The 25,677-nt window shown below is 44.2% G+C and overlaps 1 protein-coding gene across 2 annotated transcripts in view; it reads right to left on the bottom strand.

The window, feature by feature from the left end:
* Positions 1 to 25,677, bottom strand: part of LOC142246243 (dehydrogenase/reductase SDR family member 4-like) — a 107,670-nt gene that overhangs the window by 9,702 nt on the left and 72,291 nt on the right. For both annotated transcript variants that reach the window (XM_075319288.1, XM_075319281.1), the window contains exons 5-8: positions 23,981 to 24,051; positions 13,253 to 13,304; positions 3,438 to 3,572; positions 3,024 to 3,079 (exon numbers count right to left, since the gene is read on the bottom strand). In XM_075319288.1, coding sequence (XP_075175403.1) covers positions 3,024 to 3,079; positions 3,438 to 3,572; positions 13,253 to 13,304; positions 23,981 to 24,051 — 314 coding nt within the window. The remainder of the gene's footprint in view (positions 1 to 3,023; positions 3,080 to 3,437; positions 3,573 to 13,252; positions 13,305 to 23,980; positions 24,052 to 25,677) is intronic.

The raw sequence follows: 25,677 nt of genomic DNA, 5'->3' as shown, positions 1-25,677 counted from the left end.
ACACACACACACTGTATATATATATGTATATATATATACACACACTGTATATATGTATATATATATATATATATATATATATATATACACACACACTGTATACAGTGCCTACAAGTAGTATTCAACCCCCTGCAGATTTAGCTGGTTTGATAAGATGCAAATAAGTTAGAGACTGCAAACTTCAAACAAGAGCAGGATTTATTAACAGATGCATAAATCTTACAAACCAACAAGTTATGTTGCTCAGTTAAATTTTAATACATTTTCAACATAAAAGTGTGGGTCAACGGGGCAAAGAGACAGACGGGGCAAAGAGTCTGTCTCTTTGCCCCGTCTGTCTCTTTCCTAGGTCTGTCTCCCCGTCTCTTTTCCTGTCTTTTTCTATCTCATTGTCTGTGTCTTTTCCTGTCTGTCTCTTTCCCTGTCTGCCTGTCTCGGTCTGTCTCTTTCTCTGTCTCTTTCCCCGTCTGTCTCTATCAAGGTCTGTCTCTTTCCCCATCTATCTTTGTCTTGTCTCCTCTTTCCATGTCTGTCTGTCTCTGTCCCTGTCTACCAGTCTCTTTCCAGGTCTGTCTCTTTCACCGTCTGTCTCTGTCTTTTTCTTTCTCTGCCCATCTCCCCACCGACATCATATTACCTCACACATACAGTAAGCTTCTTATACTAACAATTTGTTCCTATAGAAACCAATCTGTCTTTTGTTCCTATAGCAACCAATCACAGCTGCTATTAAAACCAGTAGTTACAGGCTCCATTTACTTTAATGAAGGCATGTTTTTTGGAGATTAAAGCCTGCTTTACACCTTTCAATTCTGCATACGATATCGTATGTGCGATACGTTCAATTTGTTGACCGTGTCGCACAAACAATTAATTGCTGTCACACGTACTTACCCTTCCATACGACCTCGATGTGGGCGGCGAACATCCATTCCTGGAGTGGGAGGGACGTTCGGCGTCACAGCGACGTCACACGGCAGCCAGCCAATAGAAGAGGAGGGGCGGAGATGTGCGGGACGTAAACATCCCGCCCACCTCCTTCCTTCCGCATTGGCGGCGGGAGCCGCGGGACGCAGGTAAGATCTGTTCATCGTTCCCGGGGTGTCACACACTGCGATGTGTGTTGCCTCGGGAACATTGAACAATCAAACGTTCAATTTTAAGGTTTTGAACGACGTGCATGCAATGAACGGTTTTACGTTCAATCACAATCGCACATAGCTGTCACATGCTACAACAACACTAACGATACCGATACTTACGACGTAACCCCGCCGACACATCGTTAGATTTGTTGTAGCGTGTAAAGCCGCCTTAACTGTGAAGCGCGGGGTTAAAATTTCGTGATTGTAATTGCGACGGTGCAGATTCCTTTAGCGGACATACACACATATATACACATATACACTCAGCTTTATATATTAGATATATATCTATAAATATATATAAATATATCTAATATATAAAGCTAAGTGTATGTGTGTATGTATGTCCGTTAAAGGAATCCGCACCGTCGCATTTACAATCACGAAATTTTGCACAGACGCCTCATGTGACTCAGGGAACGTCATAGACTATGTTTTGATGGGAAAATGTAACCCCGCGCTTTACAGTTAAGGCCCCGTTACACGCAACGACGTATATAACGATATATCGCCGGGGTCACGGATTCCGTGACGCACATCCGGCATCGTTAGCGACGTCGTTGCTTGTGACACCAACGAGCGAGTGTTAACGATGGAAAATACTCACCAAATCGTCCATCGTTGACACGTCGTTCGTTTACAAAAAGATATAAAAAAATATTTACAAAAATGTGAGGGGTGTACTTAATTTTATGATATATTGTATGCTTTTGCTTAACTACCACTGGCAAGAATACATGTTACAATAAATTATATTGTAACATGTGTTACCAGTAGCAGTTAGCATGATTAATTGTTCTCAATGTTGAAGGTGTTGTCTGCTACTAGGGCAACCACTTCTGATTCCACTTGTTTGCCCTAGTTACAATAAAAGACTCTGTACTCCCCTCCCGTTCTGGTGCCATTCCAATGCGGTCGGTAACAGCAGTTCGGGGCTCACGTGACGTCACAATTCAAGTCTATTCACCGCCGGATTCTCTCTACCTGCCTTCCGACTGAATGAGCAATCAATAGGAAGTGAGTGGCAGCCGCAGCGTCACTGCCTGTTGATTAACTTATTTGATCTGAGGGCGGGGAAAGAGATTAGCTGGCGGTGATTGGACGAGGGGCTCTTCTGATGTCATGTGATCCCCGAACCGCAGTTACCGACAGCGCTGGGATGGTGCCAGAACAGGAGGTGACTACAGGGACTTATATTTTAACTGGGGGAAACAAGTGTAATCAGAAGGGGTTGTCCTTTGAGTGGACAACCCCTTTAAGCAATACAATTAATACAGTAGTAATATAATACATGAATAACATAATCAGTAGAATTTAGTTTGGCCTGTTGGTTTGTTCCTCCACAGCAGTCACAGTCTCTCATGTGGCTCTTTGGGAAGGTTAATTGACTAGCCCTGATCCACATGAACAAACTCAATAGAAGAATACTTGTATGCATACTATAAGTAATGCTGTATATTAAAGCCCCATTCCAGTGTTTTGTTGTTTTTTTTATTTAGCGCTGGAGTGGTGCTTTAAATTTAAGTCCCCTACCCCATCTCTTATACTAACCCTCCGATGTCTTCACCTTTTTTCAGTGTCATTCCTTTCCCCATATTGTGACTAACTTCTGACTGGCCTGGAAGTCAGAAGTTACGTCATTATCTCTAAATGCAAGTCAATGAAGCAAGAACGAGGCTCTAATAGATCTTTATTGATTTGTAGCAGATGGCAAATCAAAAGAAGAACGACGGAAGCAGTGCCAATAACAGATAAATATGCTGGAGGGCGAGTATAACAATAGGGGCTGGGGATTAAGATTTACAGACCAACTCCAGAGGTGAAATATACCGCTGAAGTGGTACTTTAAAGAATTTACGCTTTTACTCAAGCCCTTACCTATTAATGCCTAGTCTGCTTTTTGTTTCATCCAAGACGGCTTCATCCTTCCATAACTATAGTAAGAGAAAAAAAAGACTTAGTTCTGTATACATCTTTTTCATGCCCTAGCAATAAAACACAAAAGCCGTCCATACATAAAAGATATCTGATCACTTAAAAACTCTGCCTACCGATTGTTCCAATTGTATGTCTGCTAGTAGGTATTGACCAAATAAGCATGTGTTCTAGAGATAAAGGCAAATACTGACTCCATGTGTTTAAGGAGTTTTAGGAATAGTTAGAAGGGGAAAAAAACCCCACTAATTGTCTACCAAATTTAAAAACACGAAAAGTCTGAGCCGATTTTCAAGAGTAAAATTAAAAAAAATTCACAATTGTATGAATTCATCTCGAATAAGATTATACACTTACAGCTGAACTGAATCTGGTCCGGATGAGGCCTGGAGCAAGGCAGTTCACTCTGATGTTCAGATGTCTTAATTCTGGAGCAAGGGCCTTGGTTAGGCCAAGCAATGCAGTTTTACTGACACTGTAGGGACCCAGAGTCTGAAGGAAAAATCACAATTCATAAAACTGGGCAAATAGGGAGGAACATCACGTTTTTAAGGCTACATTCACATGACCATCCCGTTTTTGCGGTCCGCAAAAAATGGTCCTGATTTTCTACGGATGCATCCTTGTGACATCCGTATCCATTCTGTTCCGTATACGATCAGTGTGTCATCCGTGTGCCTCCCGTTTTTTTTTCCGAACCACAAAAAAACGAAGCGGAAAGATAGATAGTAGAGGGATATATAGATAGAGGGAAAGATGGATAGATAAATAGGTGAAAAAGAAAGACATATCTAATGTCCCAGTCCCCTGCATTTTGTAATTTTGCACCCTTTAGTGCTTTCATGTGGCACTAAAGGGTGCAGGCTGGGGGCGTGCCTGACTGCAACCAATCACAGACGCTAAGATGGCCGGTGGGCAGGGAAAGCAGTGCATATGAAATGAAGGTAATGAGAGGCCCAGAAAGTAAATGAGCGGCCGCAAGAGCAGTTACAGCTGCGACAGAGCCTCAGTAAGTTGAAGAACTTGCTTTATTCTTATTTTCTTTATTTTTCCTTTAGTTTTTTTTTGTTTTATTCCCCAAGTTGCCAGATCCAGATCAACACTCGGAATTGGCACCCAGGTAAGTTTGAAACCGCGTGGATCTGGACTTTTACAGTCGGGGGTCCACCCATCACTACTCATGACATCACTAGATCCAGTGCATTGATCTGGCACATGCTGCCTCATTTGTGGAGACAAGTGTCAACAGAATGAGCAGAAGTGAAGATGTGACTGCGTTGGGTCAAGGATGCAGGTCACGGATAAAAAGGAGGGAAGACAATAAAGCTATAAGTTCTATTTCCCACTCTTAAGTACTCGTGCTTTCATCATTGGATTTCTCAGAAACAGCAAAACGGATTGCAACAATCAAGGAATGGATTTAGCCACCATGTATTACCTGTAGCCATTAGTTTGATGTATAAAATACTCATTACAGGTTATTTCTAAAAGCAACTATAATCAGAACAGCTATTAGGGATCCATGCAAAGGGTATTGCTATATAAGTACCGTAGTAATACAAAGGGTCGGTCAGTGAAGTTATGATAGTATTATTTGATGCATTGCACACTTTTAAATGTTTTTTTATCTAGCACTTCATGTGCATGCACTTGGTTGGGTACATACAGGGTTAATAGTTGGGGAAAGCCCAGAATGGGTGGTGTTACATGGACACTTAAGAAAAAATTAGTAAAATTAGCTCTCACTATATCTAATATAATTTATATAGTGTGTTCAATAAAGATCACACCGATAAGAGACCGGATAATAATGTTCTGCACTAACCAATCAATTTACCACAAAAAGAGCAAAAATGGTGCACTCTGAACCAGTAAAGGCTGCTTTCACACTACGTTTTTTTAACATGCGTCCTGAATGTTTTTTTGCTGCAAAAGCGGATCCAGTGCAAATACATTTTAATTTCAATGCAATTGCAATGGACGTGCGTCAACTTGCGTTGATATGCGTTTGCGTGCGGTATACTGAGCATCCAGCGAGTTGCAGTATTTTATGTTTAATATATCTTTATTATTGTTATTACATTTGTATCAAAACACGGGTACAAAAGGTATAATTTTCAATTAACAGTTACAATTCTTATAAAGTAAGTTTAGTATATGAGGCAGTCCAACAATTCGTTTCAACGCTTATGGCATCCTCTGAATATAGGTAATGAGGTTTCCAGAGTCTCATCAGGATCCAATTGGTGTTATACTGATCACCGAAAACCTATGAAGGCGTCATTTTTTAACAAACAAAAGCAAAAAAGGGGAACCCCTCATATTAATTGTCTTTCATAAACTGTAACAAATGTGATTAGCTTATACCACTAAACTATAAGAAATAGTTTTAGGAGCGAGTTGCAGTATTTTAACATTGTAGCGTTTTTGAGCTACATCCAAATACTGTTTGCCACTGGATCCTGACTATACTACACGCAAACGCATGTGAACAGTGGTATGCTGATAGACAGGATCCTGTTGGGCAGAAACCAGCCTGGTGTGATCAAAGTCTCTCTCTGTCGGTCGGTCAGTCTCTCTCTCTCTCTCTCTCTCTCGGTCTCAATCTCTCTCTGTCGGTCTCTACCTCCCACCCCCTCTCTCATACTCACCGATCCCTGCCGATCACCGGCGCGGCGCGGCATGGCTGTCACACTGCTCTGACGGCTTTTCCTCTTTTGAAAATGCCGGCCGCTCATTATTCCATCTCTTATTCCCTGCTTCCCCCGCCCACCGGCGCCTATGATTGGTTACAGTCAGACACGCCCCCACGTTGAATAGCAGCTGTCTCACTGCAACCAATCACAGCCGCTGGTGGGCGTGTCTATATCGTGCAGTAAAATAAATATATAATTTAAAAAAAATGACGTACGGCCCCTCCCAATTTTGATACCAGCCAAAGTAAAGCCACACGGCTGAAGGCTGGTATTCTCAAGATGGGCAGCCCCACATTATGGGGAGCCCCCCAGCCTAAAAATATCAGCCAGCAGCCTCCCAGAATTGCCGCATCCATTAGATGCGACAGTCCCGGGGCTCATCCCGAATTGCCCTGGTGCGGTGGCAATCGGGGTAATAAGGAGTTAATAGCAGCCCATAGCTGCCATTAAGTCCTAGGTTAATCATGGCAGGCGTCTATGAGACACCCCCCATGATTAACCTGTAAGTGAAAGTAAATAAAGACATACACCGGAAAAAATCCTTTATTTGGAATAAAAGACAAAAAAAACACCCTCTTTCACCACTTTATTAAAATCCCCAAATATCCCTCCAGGTCCGGCGTAATCCACACGAGGTCCCGCGACACTTTCAGCTCTGCTACATGAAGCTGACAGGAGCGGCAGTAGAACACCACCGCTCCTGTGAGCTCCACACAGCAACTGAAGTGAGTCGCGCTGTCAGCGGTGACGTCACTCAGGTAGTACCGGTGTGTGCGGTGATGATGGGGGCAGTAGTGCCTGCTGGTGTGCGGTGATGATGGGTGCGGTAGTGCCTGCGTATGTGCAGTGATGATGGGGGCGGTATTGTCTCTCGCCCTCTCTCTCTTTCTCTCTCTCTTTTTCGCTCTTTTTTTCCTCTCTTTTTTTTCTCTCTTTTTCTCTCTCTTTTTTTCTTTTCTTTTTCTCTCTCTCACACTTTTTCTCTCTCACACTTTCTCTCTTTTTTCTCTCTCACTCCCTCTCTTTTTTTCTCTTTTTTTTCTCTCTCTTTCTCAATCTGAATTTACAGTCTATCATGTTCAGTTCCCCTCACTCCCGATCACATGACTCCAATACCCGGCCATAATTTCAAATGACAGGATCCTGTAAAATAACACATGCGTTTGCATGCATTTCTCTTTGGAAAAACAGGATCCGCTTTTGCAGCAAAAAAACGTTCAGGACGCATGTTAAAAAAACGTAGTGTGAAAGCAGCCTAATAATACATAATTCTATTGAATAGATACAACTTACATATACTGTATATTATTAGAGGCTAGAAAAGTGATTAAAAACATGTGAAGCAGCCAGTAGATGGCATTGCATCACAACAGTTAGGGCACAAGAGTATATATTAACCATATATACTGTGGCTAAAAGTGTTCAAGTTCAATACATAAGTAATGCATTTTCATCTAGAAAATATGTAAGCCATTGCAGCAAAGTCCAATACAAGTGAAACAGAGTAAGTAAAACTCATCTCAAAACCATCACAGATTATAACACTGATAATAATTACCCTGGTTGTGGTGCAATGCCGTCCCTGATGCATGTTTCGGCGCTTTGCCTCCTTCTGAGGGAACGGCATCACACCAGTGGCATAACCAGGAGGGTAGCCAGTTAAATTGCCCCGGGGCGCAGCCAACAGGGTGACGCCATTGGGCCACCTGATGCGGAGGTCCGAGGTGTCTTTTGGATGGCAGCATTTTGCAGTCCCCCCCCATAGTGGGAGTTCTCTGAACCCGACTATCAAGCTGACAGCCGGATTCAGAGAATGTGCAGAGTGACGGGTCCTAGTGATCACTTGTACTTGCCTCTTTCAGGTGCGAATACAAATGAAGCGCTGACCGCTGGCACGTCCAGGTCAGGGCGACATCAGCTCATCAGATCACACTCTAATAGGGATTGAGACCGTATAGGGTGAGTGGACAGATATGTATGAGGATACAGTATTAGAGAGTGAGGGAGTGGGTGCAGAAAGTATGAGGAGCAATGGGGAATAAATGCAGATAGTATGGAGAGCAAGTGGGAATGGGGGGAATGTATGAGGACATAGTATTGGGGAGTGAGGGGGATGGGATGTGTGCGGATACAGTATGGTGAGCGAGGTGAGGAAATTTGAGGACACAGTATGAGAAGTGCAGGGGGAGTGGGTGTGGACAAAGTACTGGAAGCGAGGGGTGAACGGAGAAATTTGACATCACAGGATGAAGAGCAAGGAAGGTAAAAGTGCAGACCCAGTATGGAGAGCGAGGAGAACCATGTATCAGGAAACAGTATGGGGGGGTGTACACAGTATGGGGAGCGAGGGGGATAGGATGAGTGCAGACACAGTATGGGGAGCAGAGGGTGTGTGTGTGTGTGAGCAGACACTATGCGGAGTGTGAGGGTAAATATGTGAGGCACAGTATAGTTAGAGGTGGGGATGTGAAAGGAGACAATATGGGGATGTAAAGTGTAAGGCAGGGCTGTGGAGTCGGTAAGCCAAACCTTCGACTCCGACTCCGACTCCGACTCCTCAAATTCTCTTGCACCGACTCCGACTCCGGCTCCGACTCCGACTCCGGCTCCGACTCCGACTCCTACATATATTGCTTATAGTTAGGTGAAATATTTATTGTAGTACATGAATATCAGGGCTGTGGAGTCGGAGTCGGAGTCGTGGAGTCGGAGTCGGAGTCGGAGCTCATTTTGGTGGAGTCGGAGTCGGAGTCGGTATAAAATGCACCGACTCCGACTCCTAAAATATATAATAAATTGGGGACAGGAGTGCAATGCAGAATGTGCTGAATATTTTACTAAATAATAACATTTAGTATAATGCTTATATTTAAGTGAAAAATGTATTGTAGTACAATGTGAACATCAGACATTTAATTGTTTTTATGATACAATAATCAAGATATTTGGATAGAACATAAAATATATTTATTGGAATACAACTTTAGAACACAAAAAACTGTAATAAATTGTAAATATGTAATACACTATGTAATATACAGTAGATTACATATATATCTTGTGTGTGTATATACACTGTATATACATATATATATATATACAGTGTATATACACACACAAGATATATATGTAATCTACTGTATATTACATAGTGTATTACATATTTACAATTTATTACAGTTTTTTGTGTTCTAAAGTTGTATTCCAATAAATATATTTTATGTTCTATCCAAATATCTTGATTATTGTATCATAAAAATTATTAAATGTCTGATGTTCACATACACATATTCATGTACTACAATAAATTTTTCACCTAACTATAAGCAATATATGTAGGAGTCGGAGTCGGAGCCGGAGTCGGAGTCGGAGTCGGTGCAAGAGAATTTGAGGAGTCGGAGTCGGAGTCGGAGTCGAAGGTTTGGCTTACCGACTCCACAGCCCTGATGAATATGTGTATGTGAACATCAGACATTTAATAATTTTTATGATACAATAATCAAGATATTTGGATAGAACATAAAATATATTTATTGGAATACAACTTTAGAACACAAAAAACTGTAATAAATTGTAAATATGTAATACACTATGTAATATACAGTAGATTACATATATATCTTGTGTGTGTATATACACTGTATATATATATATATGTATATACAGTGTATATACACACACAAGATATATATGTAATCTACTGTATATTACATAGTGTATTACATATTTACAATTTATTACAGTTTTTTGTGTTCTAAAGTTGTATTCCAATAAATATATTTTATGTTCTATCCAAATATCTTGATTATTGTATCATAAAAACAATTAAATGTCTGATGTTCACATTGTACTACAATACATTTTTCACTTAAATATAAGCATTATACTAAATGTTATTATTTAGTAAAATATTCAGCACATTCTGCATTGCACTCCTGTCCCCAATTTATTATATATTTTAGGAGTCGGAGTCGGTGCATTTTATACCGACTCCGACTCCGACTCCACCAAAATGAGCTCCGACTCCGACTCCGACTCCACGACTCCGACTCCGACTCCACAGCCCTGGTGTAAGGGGCACAGAATAGAAACCTGGATAGTGTGCGGGTGTGTGGGGGGGGAGCAGTATAGCGACGGAATAGTATAATATTGTACAGTGTAGTATAGTATAGTATAATCTCATAGCCAGGAGAGGACAGTATGCCGAGGAGGGGGGGTGTGAAAAGAAGGCACAGCAAAAAGACTGGGCAGTATAGGGGAACAAAGTGTTGATGACAATGTGAAGAGGAGGTGCTGAATGGAAATCAGAGCGCAGTATGGAGTGCATGTACCATAAGAGGGACAGTATGTATGTCTATTTTGTGCAGAGAACACGGGTAGGGGCAATTATTCAATCAGGGGCACAGTGTAGGGCAGATATTTTTTATTCATGAAGAATATAATCATTCTGCTATGTTTAAGGGCATATTGTCAGATGTGTTGCAGAAGACCGGAGAAGATGGAAGTCTACAGAGACAAGCTGTGGATGTGAAAAGTCATCATGGCATCTGGACAAGACATGAAGAAAGGAAGGAGAGGACTCCGATCAAAGACAACATCATCAATATGTTACCTGGATGTAAATGTTTATTTGTGATACTAATTCTGATCAGTACTGTGATTCCTGAAGGTTGGCAGTCTCATGATGACAGATAGCAACAACTCCCAGTATCTCCTTACCATTATGAAGGACGTACTGAGAGTTATAGGGTCATGCGATGTATATTTTATTATTATTATTATTATTATTATAGAATAATTTATTCTATGCCGCTTTATATGTGAAAAGGGGTATTAATAATAAAAACAAGTACAATAACCATAAACAATACAAGTCACCAACTGGCACAGGACGAGGAAGGACCCAGCCACGAGAGCTCACAATCTACCTATAGGCCTAACCTGACATTAGAATTGATGTACCATGTAATGATGGTGGTTCTAGTGATGTATTTCTCTACTGATCAGGGTTGTGATGCTGTGTTTCTGTACTGATGGGGGTTATATGGATGTATTTATGTACTGCTGGTGGTTTTAATGAAGAATGTCTGCATTGTTGGTGGCACTAGTGATGTATTTCTACAATGAGAGGGTTGTGATGCTGTGTTTCTGTACTGATGGGGGTTATATGGATTTATGTATGTACTGCTGGTGGTTTTGATGAAGAATTTCTGCATTGTTGGTGGCACTAGTGATGTATTTCTACAATGATGAGGGTTGTGATGCTGTGTTTCTGGTGATGTATTCTTGTGCTGTTATTACACATGTAACAATTCGTAACTTGTAAAATTATGTTATACATGGTTATGTAAATAAAATATTGAGCTGTCTGGCAAGTTAAGGGTTATTATGTTTTATTTATATTTGGAGCATTAAAGGGATTGTTTACGTTTTTGCAAAAGTCTGCAGTTACTCTATGTGCACTTATGAAGTAGAGTAGCTTTTTGTTTATTGTCAGATAGGTTTTTCACTTCTTAAAGCTTCACCCTATGGTCTAACTACTAGCAGACGTTCATGTAAATCATGTAAAATGGTGTTGCATACAAAGCAGGAAGGCCACAACTCATCAGAAAGTACATCCTAAAAGGAACGTATAGAGACATTGGCTGATTAGTCTACACTAAACTTCCTGCTTGAATCCAAAGAGAAAGACGAGGCCCTTAATCCAGGTCAGGAAGGCCCAGTAAAAGAGAAAGAGTGCTCAGGTTAGCAGCAGGATGGGATCCTTGGTTCAGGCAAGGAAACCCAGTCAAACAGCGGAGAACACAAGGCCAGTGATGCCCAATTAATGGGAATAAAGCAAAAGGAAAGATGTGTTATCCTGGATAAACAGGAAGTAAACTATTTTCTATATTGGAGAGGAAGTTATGATCGCCAAATTGGGGCACAAATTTTCCTATTGAGAGCTGAGGGTGCAGTGGTACAGCAAGGAGCATGTGACCCTTATTGAATGGAGTTGGAAAGTACTAGCAAGGAGTCATACCAACGTACGTCAGTCAGTGAGGTCCTCATTAGTCAGCTGGGAACTGAGAGTAGCTGTGAGGGGCCATAGCATTACACCTCAATCCATACCGTCCCCACAGGGCAAGATGGAGCTTCCCATAATGGTTTGCAGGACTGTTGTGACTTGTAAGGAAAGCAATGTATCACTACATGTAACCAAAAAGGGCCTATCTCTGCATGTGTTGTGCCTACTGTCTGTTGTATATAATTCTTATCAAGTTAATGTTAAATAAAGAAAAGTTTATTTTGGGACATTGGTCTCTCTCACTTTGTTCTACTCCATCTGGTCCTGGCCTGACATGTTCAATGGCAGCATGTGGTCTGCATAGGCATTTCAAGCTGGTAAAACCAACAGCCCACACCTGGGCAGGACCCCCATTTTCATATAGCATAGCGGGGCATGGCAGATGAGTATCTCACCAAAGAGTTTGCTCTATGCCATGTTACATCAGCACATAATGACTGTTCAAACCAAGTACAGGAGCTCAATGCACCCCTCGTGTGGCCAAAGAGTTCAGTGCACCTTCACACCTACTTGTTTACCCTCTATTTTGCAAAGAATGGGCAACATTTTTTCTAGATGTGTGGTGGAGACATACCCCAAAAGATTTGTAGCAGTAATTGTAGTGAAAGGTGGTCCTACAAACGTATTGACCCTGAGGGCTAATTACTAATGCAGATCACAAGTTTCAGGTTAACAATTTTAAAATATTTAGAAAACCATTTATCATTTCTTTTACACTTCACAAATACTTGCTACTTAGTGTTTGTATATCACATAAAATCTCAGTAAAATACATCTAAGTTTCTAGATGTAATGTGGAAAAAATATGGAAAAGTTCACAGGGTATGAATTCTTCTTCAAGGCACTGTATAGTACAATTTTTGGAGCAGTCTTCGGTGTGCACCATTGTCTGCACTATTTTTTGCTATAGTTATGTAGCTTCTGATACGGTTTTTGGACACAACTTTAGACTAAATTAAAAATAATAGCAGAAGAACAAGTTAAGGACCAGATGGGGACAATTCATCAAGTCCTTTTCACCAGAAAGCTCAAGCCACTGCTAATTTTTAAACAATGAGTAGTTACACAAAAAAATGTCAATGATTTTAGCAAGATAAGAAATAGCCTATGGCTGACTTCACTAGAATATACCCCCCAAAAGTGACATAAGTTATAACAAAAGCCCACTATACAGTATATGATTGGATACAAGACTACAGGAGGCGGCAGATTCCTCTTAATGAATTTGGTCCATGATACTCCAGCAGACGCTGGAGCACGAGCGGTATATAAAATGCCAGTCTTGATGAACTCCACCCTACATATATTCCTTGTCTGATCCACTTCTGACTCTGCTCAGAACTGCATCACTAGTTATAGCATATGTGATTTTAGATGTAGCAAGAATATTAAAAAGGATATTTACTTACAGGAAAAGGAGCAAACCCTGCAATAGATGAGACAATCACAATACTGCCACCTCTGTGGAAACAGAAAGCAGTTATGTTGTGGCGCCAAGTAAGCAGTGCTCCATATTGTTACAAGCTGAATGGTAGCGGTCCCCACAGACAATCCCTTCACATCAAAGCTTCACTGAAATGCAGAGGCACAAACATCTATTATGGGCCCCAATTAAAAAATTGCAACAGGGCGACCACCTAGCCAGCACCCATTTAGAATACTGACTCATGCAGTAAAATAAAATAGATAGACCCAAAGACTCTGCTCTGATTTTTTTTAAATAAAAAAAAAATAAATTAATAAATATTTATATATATATATATATATATTATATATTATATATATACACATACATATACATAGTGCCTTGCGAAAGTATTTAGCTCCCTTGAATTTTTAAACTTCTCCCACATTTCAGGCTTCAAACATAAAGATAAAAATTTTAATGTTTTGGTTAAGAATCAACACCAAGTGCGACACAATTGTGAAGTTGAACGAAATTTATTGCTTATTTTAAACTTTTTTAAAAAATAATAAACTGAAAATTAGGGCGTGCAATATTATTCGTCCCCTTTAAGTTAATACTTTGTAGCGCCACTGTTTGTTATGATTACAGCTGCAAGTCACTTGGGGTATGTGTCTATCAGTTTTGCACATCGAGAGACTGAAATTCTTGCCCATTCTTCCTATGCAAATAGCTGGAGCTGAGTGAGGTTGGATGGAGAGCATTTGTGAACAGCAGTTTTCAGCTCTTTTCACAGAGTCTCAATTGGATTCAGGTCTGGACTTTGACTTGGCTATTCTAACACCTGGATACGTTTATTTGTGAACCATTCCATTGTAGATTTTGTTTTATGTTTGGGATCATTGTCTTGTTGGAAGACAAATCTCCGTCCCAGTCTCAGGTCTTTTGTAGACTCCACCAGGTTTTCTTCAAAAATGGTCCTGTATTTGGCTCCATCCATCTTCCCATCAATTTTAACCATCTTCCCTGTCCCTGCTGAAGAAAAAAGGGCCCAAACCATGATGCTGCCACCATCATGTTTGACAGTGGGGATGGTGAGTTCAGGGTGATGAGCTGTGTTGCTTTTACGCCAAATATATCATTTGGCATTGTGCCCAAATAGTTCGATTTTGGTTTCATCTGACCAGAGCCCCTTCTACATGTTTGGTGTGTCTCTCAGGTGGCTTGTGGCAAACTTTAAACAACACTTTTTATGAATATCTTTGAGAAATGGCTTTCTCCTTGCCACTTTTCCATAAAGGCCAGATTTGTGCAGTGTACGACTGATTGTTGTCCTATGGACAGACTCTCCCACCTCAGCTGTAGATCTCTGCAGTTCATCCGGAGTGATCATGGGCCTCTTGGCTGCATCTCTGATCAGTCTGCTCCTTGTTTGAGATGAAAGTTTGGATGGACGTCCGGGTCTTGGTAGATTTGCAGTGGTATGATACTCCTTCCATTTCAATATGATCGCTTGCACAGTGCTCCTTGGGATGTTTAAAGTTGTGGAAATCTTTTTGTAACCAAATCCGGCGTTAAACTTCTCCACAACGGGGCGTGTCCAGGATGATGAGCTGAGTGGACGTGGGGAAGAGGAGCTCCTGTTGACCCTCAGCTAAATCAGCACTTATCATAAGCACAAACCTACTCACCGGCTCTCAGGATGGGACCACGGAGGATTAAACCATCGCAGCAGGCATCGGTGGCCCCCCCGCTGCACACCACGGCGCTGGATACTTTCTTGGGCCTGGAACAGGGTCCAGGGGAGGCCCGGACGCCATCTTCCCAGGAGCATGGAGGGGAAATGGAGGCACCGGCCCGGCCTGCTAAGCAGCAAGAGAAGGAGGAGTGGGTGAGCGGGGACACGGGGGGGAATGGAGGAGTCCCTGCAGCAGTTGCAACAGGGGATGCCTTGGCTCAGCAGCCCTGCACTGCATCGGATCCTCAGGCACAGCAGCAGCAGGCTCAGGAGCACATAGTGGCGGTGGGAGATAAGGTGGAGGTCGGGGGGCAGCCCTCCCCACTGCCGGGAGAAGAAGGGACTGCAGCCACAGCTGGTAATATCAGGGAACAGAGCAGCCTGCTTCCCCCCTCTGGGCCTCGGTGTGGAGATCAACCTCCCCAGCACCAGACTAAAACTCCAGTGTCTATTACTGCAGGTGCTCACCTTAAAGGGCCAGACACCTCCTATAAGGACATGCATGATTTCATAAGTAAACTTCCTTCTAAAGAGGACTTTCAATGCCTCATACATGAGGTTAAAGCAACTTGCAGGTCAGAAATAGCTGAAGTGAGGAGAGATTTGCAGCAATTGTCTGGCAGAATTGAATCCCTGGAGGAAGAGCATGACATCACCAGATCCCATGTATCAGAATTACACAAACTGGCAACATCGCAACAAAAAATTATGGAGGATATGCAGTCTCACATAGAGGATCTCGACAACAGAGGACGCCGTTGCAATGTCCGTGTGAGGGGGGTCCCAGAGTCAGATGGGCCCGAGGACACAAACTCCATACTACAATCCATCTTTAATGAAGTGTTGGACGCTTCCCCTTCTAACATCATCAAGCTGGACAGGGCACACAGGGCTTTACAGCCGAAGAATTTATCCACCCAACCCCGGGACATCATTTGTTGCATTCATGACTTCTCCACCAAAGAACTGATCATGGCTAAGGCTAGAATGAGGCGCACGGCACCTGTGTTCAATGGCAAGGAAATCCAGCTTTTCCCGGATCTTTCCCGCATCACACTCCAGAAAAGGCGGCACCTCAAACCCCTCCTCACGAGCCTGAAGGAGCACCAGGTTCCATACCGCTGGGGTTACCCGTTTGCACTAACAGCGCGCAGAGGGGGTAAATCGGCGACCCTTCGCACTCCAGCAGATACCACTCTGTTCTGTGAAGCACTGGCCATTCCAGCGGTCTGTATCCCAGATTGGGACTTGCAAAGGTTGGAAGGGCCGCCCCCTCCCGTGTGGTCCAAGGTGAGGGGTGGAGGGCGTGGGGCTTTGGGGGGGAGAGGAGGTAGGGGCCGCGGGTCGCTCCCCTCCCCGTGTCACCGTTGAGGACACTTCTTAACCTGGTTGGTGCCTATTTCTTATACCCTCTGAGTTCCAGTGGCTGAGCATGCTTTGTGATACTGTGACTCTCTCTACAGCAAGCCTCTGACTGTCCATTGTGTCATCTGCGGCCCTCTGGGTCTGTTGAGCTGCATAAGGGGGGGGCTGTAGCCACAATGATGCCGTGGGGGGTAGGGGGGTTGGCGGGAGCCCAGTCCCCTTACTTGGAGTTAGTGGTTGAGGTTTTTTGGGGTTTTTTTCCCTTGTTTCCTTTTGGCACGGGCCCGTGCCCACTGGACTGACCCCCGTGGGAGGGCTACTGGGGAGTGAGGTGGGTGGCTCTCTTAGCCCAGACGGGTTGGGGAACCTCCCTCTAGGTCTCTCCCTTCCGGATTGACCCCCCGGGAATCTATGCCTAAGGTTTATGCATTTTGGTTAATGTTCTTAATTCATGTTCATTTCTATGTTTGTCCTTGTCTTCCCCCCTCCCCGATGTTTTTTCCTTATGTGTCCTTTCAGGTACCACCCCTTCTAGAGTCCCTGGGAGCTGCGGCCCTTTGTCGTATGGACCGTCTCCTCTGGCCGGCTTCACAGGGGAAGTCATGCCCCCGACGGTATAGGTGTGCCATTAGCTTTTTCTTACTTCTAAGTTTTAGATATGACCCGCATTATCTCTCTTAACGTAAAAGGTCTGAATTCACCCCGTAAGAGTAAATTGCTGCTACAGGAACTGAAAACATCAGGTGCAGACATAGCCTTTATCCAAGAAACACATTTTGTGGAATCAAACACTTTCAAATTTGCGTCCCACCGCTTTCCCATCCATTACTCGGCTTACTCGGGCTTCAAGAGGGGGGGAGTTGCTATTTTAATATCCTCCAGTTGTCCTCTACAAATTACGGGTTCTCACTGCGATCCAGAGGGTAGATATGTGATTCTGGAGGGCCAACTGGGGGGATCCCCGCACATACTGGCCAACATTTATGCACCTAATGAAGGGCAGATACGCTTTCTTAAGAAAATACTCGATCTGATAGGCGGACTGGCACCGGCCTCTACGGTGTTGGGGGGAGACTTTAACATCCCTTTTTCGGAGGTGGCCGACAGACTCTCTGTGGGTGGACACCCTCCATCGGGTGCCTTGAAAAATTTGTCCCGGGACTTTCGTAGGCTCATTAGATCAGGGGCTTTATACGACGCTTGGAGGGTGGACCACCCGGGAGAGAAGGCCTTTTCCTTCTACTCGCATCCGCATCAGACGCACACCAGAATAGACTATTTTTTCATTGACTCACAGCTACTGGGGCGTCTTGAGAGGGTGGAAATGGGATCCATTACGTGGTCAGACCATTCCCCACTCATAATGGACTTCAAGAAAGATGGTCCTCGACCTAGGCCTCAGCATTGGCGCCTTAATGAATCTCTGATCAAAAATCCCGACACTAGGGCCTTTTTAAATAAGCAACTGGTCGAATTCTTTCAGTTGAACACGGGCACGGTCACGTCGCCGGCAACACTCTGGGAAGCTCACAAGGCAGTGATGAGGGGACTATGCATTAGAGAGGGTGCCAGGGCTAAAAAGAATGCCACAAGCCAGCGGGACTCTATAACGGCCCATCTTAAGCTACAGGAGGGGAGACTGGCGGCTGCCCCATCACTGACTATTCTTAGGAGAGTCATCAGCCTTAGGGAAAAGTTGAGAGACTTGGCAATTGGCAGAGCAGAAAAATTGCTAACCTTTTCCAAACAAAGATACTATGAAAGGAGTAATAAGGCTCATACCTTACTCGCCAGGCAGCTTGAGGAGCGCGCTACATCCTCATGCCCTCAGGCTCTGCGCGACGAAAAGGGCACTATCCACTATCACCCCGCTTCAATAGCTGACATTTTTTTCAATTACTACAACAAGCTTTATAACCTTCCGGTTCCCCCGGGCATGGCTTCGCGCGGGGCTGAGGCACTTGGGGACTATTTTTCGGTCCTTGAGCTCCCTTCACTGCCTTGCGGAGCAGCCGCGGCTTTGAATGAAGAGATTACTACAGAGGAACTGGAGCAAGTTCTGGAAGCCCTGCCTGGCGGGAAGTCACCGGGCCCGGACGGCTTTACTTATTTTTATTACAAGGTGTTTGCGGCGGAGCTCCTCCCACACATGGCCGCCTTGTTTAACTCTTTCCTTCAGGGTGACCCTATCCCTCCATCCATGCTACACTCCCATTTAATCCTCCTGCCCAAGCCACCCAGGGACCCATTGGACTGTGCTAATTATAGACCAATAGCCCTTTTGAACTCCGATTTGAAGATGTTCACCAAGCTCTTGGCGGCCAGGCTTAATCGATGGTTGCCCCAACTCGTGTATAAAGACCAGGTGGGTTTTGTCCCTTGCCGTCAGGGGGGGGGACAACACCAGGAAGGTCATAGACCTGGTGGATGTGGCAAATCGGACGAAGCAACAGGCGTTGGTGTTGAGTCTAGATGCAGAGAAGGCTTTTGACCGCCTTGCGTGGCCTTTTCTCTTCAAGACAATGGAGGTCTTTGGGATCTCGGGTGGCTTTATGCGGGCCTTGAAGTCCCTATATAGCGCTCCTACGGCCTCTATCAAACTCCCCCTCCACATCTCTAAGCCTTTTCTCATCTCCAATGGCACCAGGCAGGGGTGCCCCCTGTCCCCCCTCCTTTTTGCGCTATGCATAGAGCCCCTCGCGGCCTCGGTCAGGAGCAATCCAGACATCTGGGGGGTCCTGGTCAGGAATAAACCATTTAAAATCTCACTTTTTGCCGACGATGTGCTCATTACACTTACTAACATCCATGTGTCCCTTCCAATTTTAATGTGCACCTTGGGTAGGTATGGGAGCCTTTCGGGGTATAAGATCAACTCTAGCAAAACGGAGGCAATGCCCTTGAATCTCGACCCGGTGGCCCTGGATTACCTGCGTTTGAATTTTAAGTTTCGTTGGAAGACAGATGCGGTCAAGTACCTGGGGGTTAACCTCACATCTACTTATGATTCCCTCTATAACCTTAACTTCCCCCCCCTTTTCCGAGAGCTGAGAACTCTTTTGAGCAAGTGGTTGCCCCTCCCTCTTTCGTGGATGGGGCGCATTGCGGCGGTTAAAATGAGCTTGCTCCCAAAATTATTATATTTCTTTGAAACCCTCCCAGTTAAGGTACCAATGAAGGAGCTGAAGTCCCTTCAGGCGGCTATCCTTAGATTTATTTGGTGTAACAAACGTCATAGGGTGGCCAGGGAGGTGTTGATGGCTCGGAGAAACAGGGGGGGGCTTTCTGTCCCGGACATCCTAAAATACTATTGGGCGGCCCATCTTAGGAGGATCCCCTGTTGGGTGTCCCTTTGGGCATACAACAGGTGGACTGAGATTGAAAAACTTTGGCTGGCGCCTATACATCCAAACGCGCTCCTGTGGCCCCCGGCCCGGTGTGATTCGCCCCCCCCCTCTTCTTGGACCGATGCAGTTCACTAGGGACCTCTGGGCATTTTGCATTAGAAGATTTCCTTTGGCATCCCCCTGCTCCCCTCTGGTGTCCTTCATATACCAACCCTTGCTCCCAAGCAGTCTGGAGTCGGACATGGTGCACCACTGGCTCAAGGCAGGTCTATTCAGATTTGCAGACATTATAGATGGAAGTACAATGCAGATCCATTCCTTTGAGTACCTTAGAGATAAATTCTCTCTCTCTAATCGAGAGTTTTTCCAATATCTGCAGATCAGAGACTTGGCTGGCTCCTTGTTTGGCAGGGCAGGGGCCTCGATTCCCACAGATTTTGAGAAAATTTGCAGAAGGGGCACTGATACTAAGGGGCTGATTTCAGAAATTTACATTTTGCTTTCTGAGTCACGGGAGGGGCCTGAGGGGTCTTTTCCATACATGCGGAAATGGGAGTCTCTATTGGGAAGGCGGATACTTCCTCAGGAATGGGCAGCAATCTGGGGAAACGCCGCCAAGACGTCAATATGCACACTATATAAGGAAAATATCTATAAAATTTTGCTATTTTGGTACCACACTCCAGATTTCCTTCATGGCATAGACCCCTCCATACCGGCTTGTTGCTGGAGATGCGGGGGAGGCAGGGGCACCATTCTGCACATATTCTGGTCCTGTCCAGGGATAGTCCCCTTCTGGGAGCGGGTTAGAGGGTTGATCCATAAAGTACTATATATAGAGGTTGATCTTGATCCCCTGATCTATGTTCTGGGTCTTGGGAATGGGGGATTGGGAAAAACGGCCTCTAAGCTTTTGTCCCACATCCTTACGGCGGCCAGATGCTTAATTGCAAAGAATTGGAGGCAGCCAGGGACACCCTCACTCCAGAGCCTCAAGTATAGATTACTGGACGTTAGACGCATGGAACATCTCACAGCACTATTGCATGACACAGTTGACCGTTTCCAGGCCGTGTGGGCACCATGGGACTACTTTGCGGGACAGGAGGATCTGTGAGACTGAGGCCTATGGGTCCTATGGAAGGAGCATGGACTCTTGAAACCCTTCCCTCTTCCCTCCTATTTCTCCTCTCCCCTAACCCTCCTCACCTGTCCTGTCATTGTTTGTCTAGGTTCGATAAGAATTGTGAATTTTATGTTTTATTTTATGTATGAAAAACGTAAATTGAAAATCTCAATAAAAATTCAAAGTTTAAAAAAAAACTTCTCCACAACAGTATCATGGACCTGCCTGTTGTGTTCCTTGGTCTTCATTATGCTATCTGCGCTTTAACAAGAACACTGAGACTATCACAGAGCAGGTGCATTTATACGGAGACTCAATTACACACAGGTGGCTTATATTTATCATCGTCAGTTATTTAGGACAACATTGGATCATTCAGAGATCCTCAATGAGCTTCTGGAGTGAGTTTGCTGCACTGAAAGTAAAGGGGCCGAATAATATTGCACGCCCCACTTTTCAGTTATTTATTTTTCAAAAAAGTTTAAAATAAGCAATAAATTTTGTTCAACTTCACAATTGTGTCCCACTTGTTGTTGATTCTTCACCATAACATTAACATTTTTATCTTTATGATTGAAGCCTGAAATGTGGGAAAGGGTTGAAAAATTCAAGGGGGCCGAATACTTTCGCAAGGCACTGTGTATATATATATTTAAATAAAAAAAATATATATATTTTTTTTTTAATTTAAATCAACATTATATAATTTTTATATAATAAAATTAATATGCTAAAATGGCCATAAATTACTCTAATATGTATATATATATTTAATTAGAGTAACTTATAGCCATTTTAGCATATTAGTTAACTAATCATTATAGTTAAGTCAAGTCACAGACCTATGTGTTTGACAGATTTCTGGCATTAAAGATTTGTAACATTTGTGAAACGTTTGCAAACTTAAAGTTGTATAACAGAATTATGACTTGTAGCATTTTCACGCCAGTCCTTGCCAAAACCGCCAAAGTGGATGGATCACGGGCAGGATGGGGCATGGCGAAGCCTTTCCAATAAATTCTCCAAAGCTTATGATACTTTAATGCAGGGGTAGGCAATTAATTTTCCCATGGGGCTGCATGACAAATTGTGATGGTCTTAGAGGGCCGGACTAATATAATTAACTCAGTTCTACCCAATACTGTATATACTATGTATACTATCCCTTCATAAACAAACAGTAAGTTAAACAATACAAAGATTCAATGAAAATATGGAGGTCAGTGGGGGGCATAGACATTACTGGGATCAGTGGGGGCATACACATTACTGGGGTCAGTGGGGGACATAGACATTACTGGGGTCAGTGGGGGACATAGACATTATTGGGGTCAGTGGGGGACATACACATTACTGGGGCCTGTGAAGCATACATTCTGGCCCTGGTGGCCTGTGGAGCATACATACTGGCCCTGGTGGCTTGTGGAGCATACATACTGGCCCTGGTGGCCAGTGGAGCATACATACTGGCTCTGGTGGCCAGTGGAGCATACATACTGGCCCTGGTGGCCAGTGGAGCACGCATACTGACAGTGGTGGCCAGTGGAGCACGCATACTGACAGTGGTGGCCAGTGGAGCACACATACTGACAGTGGTGGCCAGTAGGGCACACACACTGACAGTGGTGGCCAGTAGGGCACACATACTGACAGTGGTGGCCAGTGGGGCAGACATACTGACAGTGGTGGCCAGTGGGGCATTCATACTGACAGTGGTGGCCAGTGGGGCATACATACTGACAGTGGTGGCCAGTGGGGCATACATACTGACAGTGGTGGCCAGTGGGGCATACATATTGACAGTAGTGGCCAGTGGGGCATTCATACTGACAGTGGTGGCCAGTGGGGCAGACATACTGACAGTGGTGGCCAGTGGGGCATACATACTGACAGTGGTGGCCAGTGGGGCATACATACTGACAGTGGTGGCCAGTGGGGCATACATATTGACAGTGGTGGCCAGTGGGGCATACATACTGACAGTGGTGGCCAGTGGGGCATACATACTGACAGTGCTGGCCAGTGGGGCATACATACTGACAGTGCTGGCCAGTGGGGCATACATACTGACAGTGCTGGCCAGTGGGGCATACATACTGACAGTGGTGGCCAGTGGGGCATACATACTGACAGTGGTGGCCAGTGGGGCATACATACTGACAGTGGTGCCAAGTGGGGCATACATACTGACAGTGGTGGCCAGTGGGGCATACATACTGGCCCTGGGGATGCTGAGGACACAGGCAGTCAGCACTGAGGGCTCCTCTGGCTGCCTTCTCTGAGTCCCTGTGTGTCTGCTTCTTATATTGCAGGTACAGGGGGACATGAGAAAACACAAGTGCTGCTCCTCTGCTCTCCCCTCCTGCAGGCACACTGCTCTCTCCCTGCTGCTACTGGTTAACATTACCTCAGTTGCAGAATAGACATTTTTAAAGCAGCCACTGGGGAGATGAGCTGATCACATGTGAGAATCCTGGGTAAAAGTGGCAGGCAAAGGGGGCGTGGCCAGCATCGACAGAGCAGGAGGAGGGGACAAGGGAGGCATCCGAGGAGTGTGTGTGTCCAACATTGAGGGGGCGTGGACGACAGAAAAAGGTGGCGTGGCTAGCAGCATAGATGTCATAGAAGACATCCAGAGACTGTGACCAGCATCCAGAAAAGGGCATGACTGGCAGCAAGAGGGGGCGTGGCCTGCAGAGTGGGGGCTTGGCAGCTGCTTATCACTGCACTGCGGGATACATAGCACCTGGCAGTGAGAGCAGGGCTGAGGCATAAAATCGTAGTTCAGGCCACGCCTCCAACTCTCAGCAAGACGGGCGGGCCGGTCACAGACAGTAGGCGGGCTGGATCCGAACCGCAGGCCACCCCTTGCCCAGGTCTGCTTTAATGGAATAACTTATACCAGAAATGTACTTTAGTTTCTGACTGGGGTAAAAATTCTGGTGAGGGGGAGGGAGGCACACACCAGTGATAAGATAAGTCTAATTCATTAAGCGGCGTACGACTCTTAATGAACCAAGTGCATCTTACTCCCGTACACTCATCACTAAGACTGACTTATGAAACGCCAGTCATAATGATTCGGGACCATAGTCAAGGTAGTGTAGGCTATACATTTTGTAAATAAAATCCCTCTTCATACCCTCTAATTCTCACCCTCTTTCCTGCATTTTGGGCACCACAAGCTTCAACAACAGGACTGCTGCTTTAACATTAATGTCCAGAATCTGAAGAAAAAAAAAATAACGAGCAGGGTGACATTGTGAGTAATATAGATATCTAAAAAGTAATATTGTTAAAATAGATATTTAAAGATGATCTGTCACCAGATTACACAATATAAACCACAAACATTATTGAAGGGGTCACTACTTAATAGCCCCTTTTGAATTAAACTTGGTTGGTGGAAAAAAAAGGTGCTCTCCCTCAGGATTGGCACCGCTCCTCCTTACTCAGTGCTGGGTTCCATATGATGAAGGTTGTTGGCCATCATTGGCCGCCAATCGGCTACAGTGGTCACATAACGCCCAGCTGGTTACTGATTGGAGTAACTGGGGGACACAGTGTTGAATATGGAGGAGCAGCACCAGGAGAGGAGTACTTATTTCCATTTAGTGGATTCTTAAATAGATCTCTTAGCTTAGGTAAGGTTTTGATAGTTTTCTTGAAGATTTTAGGAGTCAAGCTCTACCTCCTAACTTTATTATCAGGATTGTGCAGCACAAATTATTTGCATGCTTTTTACCTTTCCCTTAAGACTTGTACCAATACTTTCTGCATCTGCCTATTGAGTGTCTGTGAATGATGCTTATTACTTTGGTAGAATGTTGGACTTTTGTTGTGTAGCCATTGATCACATGCACTTGTAGCAATGAAAATTAGAAATGCTTTAATTTTCATCATTATCAAAATTAATAAAGTCCAAAGAAACGATATAATATCTCTTGGCCATTCATCCAAGGTAGAGTGTGGCCACTGAAAATAAATACACATTATACAGAAGCAGTACTGCTCTGTGTCCGGTACTGCAGATCAGCCCTAGTCTAATGTAAGACCATCCCTTTAAGATTTGGGTTATATGAGCATTTTATGGCAAAATTACATGATTACCACAATCCAATTTCATAGTTTTGTCTATTCCCAATATGGACACTTTAACTTTACATTTGTCCCATGATTTTATGCCACACGTAACTGAAGCCTAAAGCCCACTATACATTAGATGACCGTCGGCTGTACAATAGTTTGGCTGGCAGCCATCTCAGCCAGCTCTTGTTTGGCTGAGCACTCCTGTGTTCTTTCTCTATGAGAAAGCTGCCGTTAGACATCGCCAAAAATTAAGCATTACTTACAGCAAAGATGTGCTGCAGTTGTACACAAAAACTAATACTCTACCAGGATGCAGCTAAGCCCCCACTAGTGAAGGCATCACAGGTGCAGGAGGAGCAAATCACACACACTTCCATGGAATGGAGGGGGCGATTGCTAGATGATAAAACTGCACACTGATGGCTTGCATAGAGCGCTGTTCACACATGCAGATAACACAAACCCGCAGCCGATTAGGTGACGCCCATACTATTAGATCAGGCGGGCTGCCAAGCCGTATTCCATCTGTGCACCATACAGGGACAGGAACTCTAATATGCAAGGCCTAACAAATCCCCATACCCAGCGCCAGCTAATCTCCGTGAGACAATCAGCGGTCCGAAATCAGACGTGTCCGTTCGATAATTCCTCCTATAATAAATTGTATGGCGCTCCCATACATAATAGACGATTGACCAAACCAGTCGATGTCAGTGGGTTAAGGTGACATTAGTTTAATCTATATGGGGAACTTAAAGCTACAT

Source organism: Anomaloglossus baeobatrachus, chromosome 1 (genome assembly GCF_048569485.1).
Source record: "Anomaloglossus baeobatrachus isolate aAnoBae1 chromosome 1, aAnoBae1.hap1, whole genome shotgun sequence".
NCBI lineage: Eukaryota > Metazoa > Chordata > Amphibia > Anura > Aromobatidae > Anomaloglossus > Anomaloglossus baeobatrachus.
Note: the sequence above shows the minus strand (reverse complement) of the source record. Positions and strands in the feature narration are given on the sequence as shown.